Genomic DNA, 12,490 nt, shown 5'->3' with positions numbered 1-12,490 from the left:
GGAAAATTTCGTATGCGTTCACGAGAAAATATGCTATCTCTAATTAATTTTGTGTCTTTACATGTTTAAGTCGACGCTGCTTCTACATTATTAGCTATTTCAAGTTTTATTAACTTGGAAGGACGATCAGTAATATAATCAAGTCCCTTTCGTTTTATCCCGTTTCTAATCTTTTGTCGAATAATAATATTGGTGTCGATACTTTTATGTAGATGTGTCCCTGATTCCCGCGAAAAATTATAATCAACGCCAATCGTGTATAATTTTTCTGAACACGTTTTTTGTGAATGCGGTTGAATGCGGAGATACGGTTTGTACTTTTGTAGTGCGTTCGTGTTTTCGATACCTATGGTGCATGCGGAGTTACGGATTCACAAAATATTTTTATTCATGCGGAGCTGTGGTGCGTCCGTTAATTCACTTAATTATGATACATAATGTTTTCAAAGTATTACAATTAACAAATAATAATTAATTAATTAATTAATACATTGATTTTAAGTACAGTTCATAATATGTTGAATTTGAATTTAATGCTAGTATTCATATTACCTATGTGTTACCAAAATGCATATATTTTGAATACCTTTTTATAAGCATTTATTACTCAGTTTTACCTATCACCATTGATTTTATAATATATTATAGTATTCATAGTATTTTAGTATTTATAGTATATTATAAAATCAATGCTATTATCTATATATATTATTATATATTAACCGAGATCCTGAGGATAGAAACATATCTATATGCTAAATGGTTGATAGATTTATATGGTCATCCTAGATCAGAGCTTATTTTCTTTAGACTTTAAGCGTTTATGGAAAAAGTTTTAATACTTAAATTTTAATACTATTATTAATATTTTTCAAAAGTATATTAAAACATTAATTTACTTTACATTTTAATAATTTATCTGTGTGAAATAGTACATGTAATTTTAGTATATACCTAATCTAGAAAAAACAATTAATAATTTTGATTAACAGGGCCTCGACAGTTTTCATTAAATTTAGGGAGCCTTTTGACAAAAAATTTTGAGAAGCACTGTACTAGATTTCACTGTAAAATATGTAACTGGCTGTCCCGGTAAACGATTATGTTTTTTAATGTTGCATTTCAATTAAAAAACTTCGTATTATACATTTTTCACTTTTTATTTTTCTAACATAATTTGTAGTTATTGAAGAAATATATTATATACATAATTGACAAAAGTTGGTTGCTTAATACACAGTCAAATATTAACCAGAAGGCAATTGAAGTGAGGGATTACTTTGCCGACTATTTTATGGGACCCGGTGCCGTAGATTTTCAGTATAAAGTCTTATTAGCTGCTTATTTAAAAAAATACTTATTACTTCATTGTTTTATTATTTGTACATTAATAATAATTAACATTATTAATAATAAATTAATAACTGTAATAGGTTTAGTCTTTATAGTTGTGTACCTAATTAAAAATAATTACTAATAAATAATAATATATTATATTAATATTCCGACAGAAGAAAAGTAATAAATATAACATAAAATGTACCTATATACAAAAATATTTTTTTTGTGGTTTATAATTAACTAGCTGTCCCGCTCGACGTTGTACAGGAAAAAAATTTATATTTTTAATAAATATATTTGTACAAAATGTTTATACCATATTTCTTCTAATTATAATATTAATATAATATGTAACGAATTGCAACCATTTAGATTGACAAAAAAAAATTTCTGTGTCATGTGTGACCTACCCTTTATACCTATCTACAGCAGTTCAGCCTTTATGAGTTGAAAAATCGGGTAAAACACGAATGCGTACGTTTGTTTTTGGTGACACCTTTTAAGCTATACGATTGCGTATGATTTTACCTGATTTTCAACTACACGATTGCGTACGAACTATTTAGCGTTGTTGCCAATTTTCATTCTAGTATATAGGTAACACATGATTACACTAAAAGTAATTTATAAATACATTGCTTTTTTAATAATTATTTAGTTTTTATTACCAACGCTCATTGTTAATGATATCTGAATCGGCACATTTTATTTTTTAATAATTCATACACTGAATGCCTTATTTAATTTTGTTGGTTTTTATTTAAATGATTTATTTTAACATAATTTTACAAGCTTAAGAGTTTACATCGAAAGCAGACCGTAAACTGAAAATAACGCGACCCGGTGCGGCGACACCGACCGATATTTAAACAATTTATTGCTATTATTATTAAATTAAATATGGTATCGAACAATATCAAATAGGTATTCGATAGATATCGAAATCTCGTTATTTACGATTTATTTTTAAAAACCAACTAACTTTTATATTGATTATTAGAAAAGTCTACATGTACTGGATATTTTATTTGGTATATTGTAAAATTAATAAATTTGACAACGTTGCATACAATTCCATACGCAATAGTGTTTATTTTTTTTTCTTAAAGGTATTTGCTACCCATCTTCAAACATACGCAATCGTGTTGTCAAAAAGGACAAACGAACGCAATCGTGTTCTACCCGAAAAATAAAGCTGTAAACACTCGCCAATTTTCAATTTCCTATATTTCTCCTATAATCAATAGCAACCATTTATAAACAAAAATCTCTATCGAAAATTTCAAAATACCTGTTTGAGCACCTCTCCGGGATAAACCAACTGGGTCTAATTGTGAATTTAAACAATTAAAAAAAACCATTTCAGGAAAATTATTAGTAAAAACGTATTAAAATAAGTAGAGTTCTTTTCAAGATATGCTCGTACATAAAAGGGGCAGTGTTTCTCTACTATATTATGCATGTTATATACATATAAACCTTCCTCTTGAATCACTCTATCAATTAAAAAAAACCGCATTAAAATCCGTTGCGTAGTTCTAAAGATCTAAGCATACACACAGACAGCTACGGGACTTTGTTAAGATTAAAATGTATTATTATTTTTTTTTAATTTGAATATTTTCTATTTGTTTGTGTCCATAGCAACCATTAATAAATAAAAATGTCTATCGTAAATCACAAAATTCCTGTTTGAGGACCTCCCGGGGTTTTTTTTGTTTATGTAACATACATCAGCAAATCTGGAAATTGTATGATTTTATGTATTTTTATAACACATACAATTTTTTTTGAAGTGTAATATTTTATTTTGAAAGATTCAAGATTAAACATTTGACAAACTTATATGTAATATTCAACGTACTGATGACCCATGTACTGATTTTCCAATCTTTTAGATTCTAAGCGAAACGATGAATGTATTGATTTTACAATGATGTGTGTTTTTTTATTATTTTTATTTTTTTTTTGTGTCTGTCATCACTCATCACCTTTTAGGACAGTAAAAGTGCTTGGATTTTCTTCAACAGTAACTTTTCTGATAGGAAAGTGAATCTAGTTGGTACTTTGGGGGGGTCAAAAGTAAAAACCTAACCTAACGTGACGTGAAAAACAAAAGAAAAATTAAGGAAAAACTGGAATTTTTACGCAAAATCTGTTTTTGAGAAAATCGATTTTGGTTTTTGGTACAACTTTAAAACAAATAACCGTAGGTACATGAAATTTTGACTGAATGTTTATATTAGCATTTTCTATACACCATAACATTTCCCAAATATTTTGACTTATTTAGTCCACAGTGTTGATATACAGTTAAACATTTACATTCAACTTTAGGAAATTTAATTTAATTAATTTAAATAAAAAATTGTGTTTATCTGAAATCTGAATTATTAAAACAAAATCAAGGAATTTATTATTCATTAAATCACCAATATTATAAGAATTCCAGAAATATGTAATTTTATGACGTATATTCAACCATTTGTTGTATATCCATAACAGTATAAATAAAAAAATTATTTTATTGCTGCACAATTGTTGTTATTAATATTATTTGTTAATTAATAATTATTACTAAACTTGATACTACAATACAAAAGTGATACTCCTACCTAATTAAGTGATAAAAACTGTGTTCCTCTGCCTTAGTACCAACAGTTTTGTTCATTTTAGGTTTATTGCACAATAAGGACTAAGCATGGCATATTTGAGATCTGAAATGTTATAACTTTTCACCAATTTAAAAAAAAAAATAATCAATTTTATAAGTTAAAATTTTAGTTACAATAAAATACCTAGATGACTGTGTAAATGTAACGTAATTATTAAAGTTAGTGTGTGTGTAAAAAGTTAATTAAGAAATTAACAAGAATTTGGTCAACAATGATTATGTGTTATATTTCATATTTTATGAATACAAATCAATTTATAAATTGAGTATTTTATACCCACATAATATAGTAATATTAATATATTATTATCTTGATATTAAATTACATAATATACATTAGGAGCTTAATCTTGAATTTATGAGCTAAAAAAAAGATTGCAGCTTAGCCATGTAATGATTTTTTAGGCCAAAAGATGAAAAGTGCACAAGTATACAATCAATATTTAGTTTGTAGTTAAAAATGTTGAATCTATTAAATGATAAACCATATTTTAACTTTATAAGTTTAAAAACAATTTAAAAAAAAAAAATTATAAATATTTAGTTAATAGTTATTAATTGTTTTTTAGTATTGCAAACAACAATTTTGTGTGAAATCCCTTAATCCATATTAACTTTGAATGCTTATAAAATAAATGAAACTATTAATTAAAAAAAGCAATATATTATTATATATTATTATAAATAATACATCTTAAACATAATACCATTGAGTACAATATATTGCATAGACAAGCAATGTATTATAAAATATATTTTTAGTTCTTGGGGAGGATGCTAATTGATGGAGCAGGAGCATGGAAAAATTAGTCGCCGAGGCGAAAAGAGTTTAGTAATTCTACTTATTAATAATTATTATAGACAATCGCCAGTGTCAAATTAATCATTAAAGTAATTACTTATAACCTAGCATTTTCGATAAAGTAGTAAAATGAATTATTATGATATTATATAATTTCATTTCACCTATTAAAAAATAAAATAACTATGTTAGTGACTCGCGAGCTCTGTTATCAGCGTCAAACATATTTTCTCTTTACAATATAATATACTCAATGATATTACATTTTTTTTTAAACCACAAAACTTAAATAAACAACTAGTTAATATAATTAAAATCTGACACAAATAGTATTATTTAAGGGCAAAGTAAAATATTTTTAAAGAGAATTTAGTACATTTTCTAACGTATTGCCCCAACGGGTAAAATATTTTTACTAACTTGTGTCTTGAAATGAATATACAATTTTAATCGAATAGGTTTACATTATCTCATTTAATAAAATTGATACATACATTTTGTTAAAATAAAGTTCGATATTAATAGTTAATAATATAATATATATATTTTTTTTTTGTACAGTTGCAATAAAAAAAAAGTAAGAATATAATATTTTATTAACTTTGGAATTGTATTATAATGATGGTTAATCCACTATTAAACTTGAGATTAAAATTAAAAAAATTAAGAAAAAGAAACAATACATTTCAAATTAGTTTAACAAATATTCAATTAATGTATTAGTAGTAGTTGACATACTAGGTAAACCAGAGATACTTCTATCATTGTTTATACCAAACAAATTAGATCCAAACATTTCAGGTTCATGTTTTGGCTTAGTAATATATTCAAATGGTACATATTCAATATTCCCATTTGACCAACCCTAAAAAAGATCAACGAATATAAAGATAATTATGGACTTCAAATGTAACATTTTATGTTCATACATACAATTGTTAACAAAGACCCTTTTTCGTAAGTTGGTTGGAATGCAATAGCAGAAGGTTCCTCATCAAGCCGTCCCTGAATAATACAACTAAAACCGACATAGTCAAAGATTTATCAAAAACATTTTAGAACAACAAAATTAGATACTTACAATGGAATACAATCAACAACAGCTTCACTTATAGCAGTTTGAAATACAACTAAAGACCCACTATTTTTAAAAGTTATAGCTAAACGTTGAGCGTTTTGATCCCAGCACATATCAGAAAGTGTTCCACCAATTCTAAATAATAAACAATTGTAAGAAATAAATTTAAATCATATTGTTAGGTAGCAAACAAGTTTGGAACAGAAAATTTATATAATTCTCTACAACAAACAATTCTTAATTAACAGTATATACTTGTTATTCTTACAATAATTTGTTACATAACATCTAACCATCTAGGATTGTTTGATTATTAAACTAATTAACCAGAATTAATAATAATTTTGTCACTGTAATAGAGGAGTTAAATTAAATTCAAAGATAAATTATTGCAGAAGAAAATTGATGTACCCACCTCTATTTCTGAGAATATTCTATAATTCATTTATATTAAGGGGACGTTCTACCCGCATATTGTGTTGTCTCCGTCTTACACACATAAGACATAATCAATTTTCGTTCACCAGTTTCAATAGTAAATATAAATAAATAAATATATTTATTGGCAAAAAAAAAAAATTACAAATAAGAAGAAAATATAAAGCAGTTGAATGGCCTATCGCACCACTGAGGATAACCTTTTATCGGTGAAATAGTGAGCTGTTAGTTTTGATATTAGATTAAATTGACCTATTATACAATTTAAAGGTACAATTATTATCTAGAACACGAGATAGGCTTTTTTTGATATTATTATTGTTAAGTACGTTATGATCATTTTAAAATGTACAGTTTCAAAAAGGTCATAATATACTTAAGAATAATAATATCATAATATATCGTGCCCTAGATAATAATAATAATCTTACCTTTAAATTTTATAATAGGTTAATTCACTCTAGTATCAAAACTAAAAGCACACTATTAAAACTGGTGAACAAAAATGCCGTACATATGTAAGACGGAGACAACACACGTGGGCAACAACGTCCTCTTAAAACAAATTATTTTTCTATAAGTATAAAATACACTAATATGGTATGTTAAGCTAATATTGTATACATTATATTATGCAGTATTATTATTAATTTACAAATCAATACTAATGTACAATAGAACTGAGTAGAGTTAGGCATGTTATTATAAAAAATGTATTGTACAAAGAAAATAATAATAGATGTTATGCCAAAAACTTTTAAGATTAATATAACCCTCAAAACGATTAAATAACTAAAATTGTTATGGGAAAGATCGTTATAACTCCTTTAAATTTCTAATTTTGTCAAATTTTGAACTTCAGATATTTATATAGAAAAAAAATTATGCAGTGTATGTATTTTAAGATATTTTTAAACTACTTGAAATATTTGAACAACTTATGATGGATGTTATACATAATGTATTCAATTTTCAAGCTATTTGAGTAAGGAAAAATGTGATCATTACAAATTGAAAAAAAACTAAAAAAAGTACAACATTTCTAAATAGCCGAAATATTTTGAAAATTATATCATATCAAATAATCATGTAAAGAAAATCCTAATACAGTTGAGTCTCGATAACTCGAAAACCTCAATAACTCAAATTTTTTTTTGTCCCTTGACATTCGAGTTATTGAGACTCGACTGTATAAATAATTTATGCTGTGGCTGGCGGTATTTAAAATGTTGATATGTTATTTGTGTACTAATGGTATCAGCGGTATTCATGGGTATACTGATGTGCGTCTTAAACAGTCTTTCCAACTCAAAATTTTTTAATATTTATTAAAAAATCATGTTTGTAATAAATTATTGTTTCAATAATAGGTCATTTAAAATTTTTAATAAGTATTTATTAGCAAAAAATTCGGGTTTTTTTTTGAGTAATTCACTTGATTTACAATTCTTTTTTTTCTTTTCTTTATTTGTAATACACAATCTGTACACAATCGGCACAATAAGAGTATGAGCTGAGACACAATAAAAAACATGAAATTATGAGCTAAGAAGCCACCCACCGATGACACTTATGTTTTTTTAAATTATTTGTTTTAACTTCATTATTATTATTATTTTTTTTTTTTTTGTTAGGGATTAAGTAGGTCTCTACACCATTTACGCTTAAGGCGACGAGGAGGATTACCAGGAATGGTTAATGAAGCCAGATTTTTTACAAGTTCGTTTGGATGAGAGTTAAGGCGTAGGTGGAATCGTTTGTAATAATTTTTAGCTTCTTCCTGAACTGTTTTCATATGTAGGTCTTTATGCAGGGAGTGATTTGAGACATATAGTGGAGAGTTGGTAATTTTTCTTAGTATTTTATTTTGGAATCGTTGAATTTTATTTAGATTTGATATTTTTGCGTTACCCCATAGCTGTAAGCCGTACGTCCAAATTGGCTTTAAAAGAGATTTGTAAAGAAGTAGTTTAATATTTAATTTAGAGTGTTTGTTGTTGACTATTAGGGTTTTGATTATTTGTAAGCGGGAATTTAATTGTGAAGTTTTGGCTTTGATGTGGTGAGCCCAGGTTAGACGGCGGTCAAGAGTTAGGCCGAGATATTTAACGTTTGGGGATGGGGGGATCTGAGTACCAAAAAGCGATACCTCTGGACATGGTGCTAATCTAAGTGTAAATGTAGTATATACTGATTTGGTTTGATTTATTTTAAAACGCCACTTTTTATACCAATCTTCCATTAATGAAAGATGGTTTTGTAGGTTAGTGGAGGCTATAATAGGATCTGGACTGGATGATATTATGACTTTATCGTCCGCATAGTCTGCTACTAGTGTGTTGGGCGTGGTCGGTTAGTCAGATGTATAAATATTGTATAGCATTGGGGAGAGGATACCACCTTGTGGAACTCCAGCCGCAATAACTGCTATATTAGAGTCTGAAGAACCATAATGGACCTGGAAGTGTCGGTCTGCGAGATATGATTTAAGTATAATGTAGTATGTTGGGTGTAGGAATTGTTTTAATTTGTAAAGTAAACCTTCATGCCACACTCTATCGAAGGCCTGCGATACGTCAAGGAATGCGCAGGTGCAGTAACCTTTTTTTTTCGAGGGCAAAAGAGACAGCGTCAACCACTCTATGGACTAGGTGAATAGTCGAGTGTTTAGCACGATTTACAACTCAAAGCACATTCTTTGAATCAACGAAATCCAACATAATTTTTGTTGTTGGTAAGGTTATTTTATAAATTAATTGTGTTCTGGAAATCCAAAAAAAAATTAAATATTTGTGTGCTGACCAGATCAAGTAACTGCGTTCACCAGACTATTAAAGCTCTACTGTATATTATTCAAAACATTGCACAATTTATTAATTTACCACTTACACTTTATCATTTATACATTCACTTTTGATGTCAACTATAGGCCATGCAACTTTTTTGTAATTCCTTGATCCATTGAACACATCTGATTTCCGAAAGTCAATAGCATTTATAATTGAACAAGAATCTGTTGCAAATAATAAAATTAAACTGCAAGGTGACCAACATGCGCATTGCACTCTAGACCGATTATTCAATGACCACTTATCTGAAGTCCAGTTATCAGTTGACCAAATTCTGAAAAGAAAAAAAAATGATATAGTAAAAAGAAAAAAGAAAAATTAACCAGCATTACCTAAATGTTTCACTAGTTGAACAGGAAAACACTTTAGTATTATCAGGCGACCAATGTACGAAATTTAATGTGTCAGAACTAATGCTGCGCAATGGAACACAGGTTTCTAAAGGATAATTCCAAACATACATTGTTTTAGATGTCACTGCACTGGATATCAAAAGATCACCCTAAATAAAAAAGTATGAAATTGTATGTTTTGTTATTACTTGTTTATAATAACTATATAAATAGACAATGTATTAATTATGTAACAAATATTTAAATAAATATAAAAAGGATTTAATGCAGAAAATAAATTTTAAAATGTTTGTGAGATTTGTTGGTTTATCAAAACAATTTGGTAATTTAAAATATACATGTTAAGTTACAGTTGGTTACATAATGGTATACAAAAGAGCTTTTATAGAAGTTACCATTTTATTCCATGATAATCCAGTAATATATCTATGATCATCTCTGACAAATTTGCAAACATTATTTACAGTTGGTCTTACATGTATGTTGCTAAACTCAATCGTCCAGATGAAAATACCTTTTTCACATCCCACTGCTAAAGTACCAACACTCAATGGTCTAAAATGTGAAAAATTAAATATTACACGTAAAAAAAAAAAGTTAATTATAAGTACTTCACCTCCAAGCTAATGATAAAATGGCACTTTGATATTTCCTTTTTATTTTAGCTTCAGAACCTTTTCGATTGAACACATAAACAATATCATGGGAAGAAACAATAGCAAGTTTAGTTACTTGTGGGTGCCATGCCATACAACGTACCACACTTGATGACCACAATTTTGTTCTACTTATATCTGTCAACACCAAATTTTCAGAGCCCTAAAAGAATAATACAGTATTTAAAAATAATCTTTAATTAATGTTTTGGTTACAAAATTATAACATTTCGCACATTTCTTTAAAATTTGAAAACAGGAATTTTATTGAAGAAAAAATTATACATATTTATTACGATATAAATTATATACAAATTATTCCACTTAGATATTTATTCTTAAGTGCATATTTATGTTATATTCTGGAATGATTTCAATTAGGTTGAAAAATATTTCTGCATTTATATTTGCATATTTTTTTGACAAGAAGCTTCTATTACATTGTTGAAGTATTAGATACTATTTACATTTTGTATAATTTTATTATATGAATATATTTAATTTATTGTACTAATTATATTAACAATTAGTATAAATTAAAAATTATATTAAGATTATAAAAGACATTTTGTAGTATTTGTAGATTACAAGTTAAGTATTTATGCAATATATTACCTTCAAACTTGCACGAGGAGAAAATCTCATAATTACTCCTAACGGATACATAAGAACTGATAAATTACTTGGATTTCTTTTAAAATATTTTGCTAGTTCGTCACACGCAGTCCAGAATTTTTCCTCAGAACTGTACAAACATAACAAAGCAGATATGAAAAATGAATGTTATTTTCTATTACTTATCACAAATGGCTAATCAAATATATTAAGAAAAAATAAAAACTATCCTTTAATTATTTAAAACATTTTAATAATGTACTTACAATTTACTTAAAATTTGTTGTAGTGTTGTTAGTCTTGAAGTTGGTAAAAATAATGGTTCAGGATTTTGATCTCCTTTCAACTGGATCACGATATTTGGGTAATCAATTGCCTATAAAATATAAAATTAGTGAATGTTTTTCAAATATAGGTACACTGGATAAATAATAACGGATTCCATTTTTTCTAATACTTTAATTTTCAACATGCATGCTGTTACTAATAAGATTAAATAATTATCCAGAATAACTGTCATCAGAATGGTTGGGACTACAGAGCCTATTAATATAAATAATATAATATATTATAATTAATTATCTAGACTCTCTAGTTGGGACTATATAACACTCAAAAAGTCAAAACTATACAAAAAATGAATTACCAACCTCAGGTTTCACTCTTTTAATGACCAATGCCATGGATACGTTCTTATCTGTGAGACTGCAATCCCGTAGTTCAGGAAAATCTCTCAAAGAACACATATTAAATTGTATGTTTTCGGTACGTGAAATTAAATAAAGGATATTAAGTCCACAAATTAAAATACTGGCATTTATACTTATACAACTAGCACAACAAACTTACAGTACAGTCATTCACGAGTTTCCTTATCAAAATTCAAAACAACTGAGAAATATTTATTTACCGAACGCCATTAAATAAAGACAATTAATGAAAAAAATCACTTTATTCAGGAAACGTTTAGATTAAGCACTACAATTGATTTCTTTAACTACAGATCAAGTTGGACATGCGTCGTCTTGTGGTTATAACATTTTCACTGTACTGTTTAAACTCGTAGAGTCGTAACGACCGTGATATAACAAGTCGACAGCTTATCACAAAAATACGACGTTTGGTCACGATCTGTAATCATGGTTTAGGTACTGCTGGTTAGAGCCATAGATATAAATTATAATAACTTGATAGCCGACAACATTATTGAATTATGATGCCCAACGCCATTTGTCACTCGGGCAATTTTTACAAATTCTAATCGTTTTGATTGGCATCGGGCTTGTTTTATATGAAATAATATTGTTATTTATTATCATATTACCCTTCTAACGATTAGTAAACATCACGGACTAAGATATACAGAATACGAAACGGAAAGGTCTTATCAATGTTTTTCTGAATCCGCCGCTTCTCACGCTGCGGCTAGACTACTAGCGCTTTATAGAATTGTTATGTTCGGGAAAATAATGAGTTTGAAAAAAAACTATTAGTTTCTTATTCTCCCGGTTAACACTGAACAATCCTATAAAGCGCTAGTAGTCTAGCCACAACGTGTGAAGGTGCGGATTTCACTTATCACAAGTTCGTTTCGTATCCTTTATATCTTAATTCGTGGTCCGTGCTAAACATTGTCCAAGTGGCAAGTTGTACGCATAGATAATAAAGAATGGATAGGCCATAA

General features: G+C 27.6%; 1 protein-coding gene across 1 annotated transcript; it reads right to left on the bottom strand.

Moving 5' to 3' along the window:
• Nucleotides 1-4,198: 4,198 nt before the first annotated feature.
• On the bottom strand, nucleotides 4,199-12,256 carry LOC132935107 (aladin-like). Its single transcript, XM_061001568.1, has 10 exons — nucleotides 11,457-12,256; nucleotides 11,073-11,182; nucleotides 10,807-10,936; nucleotides 10,152-10,354; nucleotides 9,931-10,090; nucleotides 9,515-9,684; nucleotides 9,223-9,456; nucleotides 5,899-6,030; nucleotides 5,751-5,835; nucleotides 4,199-5,682 (listed from the first exon to the last, which is right to left on the bottom strand). Exons 1-10 carry the CDS (start codon nucleotides 11,550-11,552, stop codon nucleotides 5,509-5,511), a joined length of 1,494 nt encoding a protein of 497 aa, XP_060857551.1. The 5' UTR covers nucleotides 11,553-12,256; the 3' UTR covers nucleotides 4,199-5,508.
• Nucleotides 12,257-12,490: the final 234 nt, after the last annotated feature.

This window comes from Metopolophium dirhodum, chromosome 1 (assembly GCF_019925205.1).
Source record: "Metopolophium dirhodum isolate CAU chromosome 1, ASM1992520v1, whole genome shotgun sequence".
NCBI classification, from domain to species: Eukaryota; Metazoa; Arthropoda; class Insecta; order Hemiptera; family Aphididae; genus Metopolophium; species Metopolophium dirhodum.
Note: the sequence above shows the minus strand (reverse complement) of the source record. Positions and strands in the feature narration are given on the sequence as shown.

Bases quoted from the DNA above. Each gene is read 5' to 3' on its own strand.
- LOC132935107 (XM_061001568.1), bottom strand. From the start codon at position 11,552: ATGTGTTCTTTGAGAGATTTTCCTGAACTACGGGATTGCAGTCTCACA. The intron at 10,937-11,072 runs GTAAGTACATTA...ATGTTTGTACAG, and splicing joins CAACAAATTTTAAGTAAATT to TTCTGAGGAAAAATTCTGGA. The intron at 10,355-10,806 runs GTAATATATTGC...TTATTCTTTTAG, and splicing joins CTCCTCGTGCAAGTTTGAAG to GGCTCTGAAAATTTGGTGTT.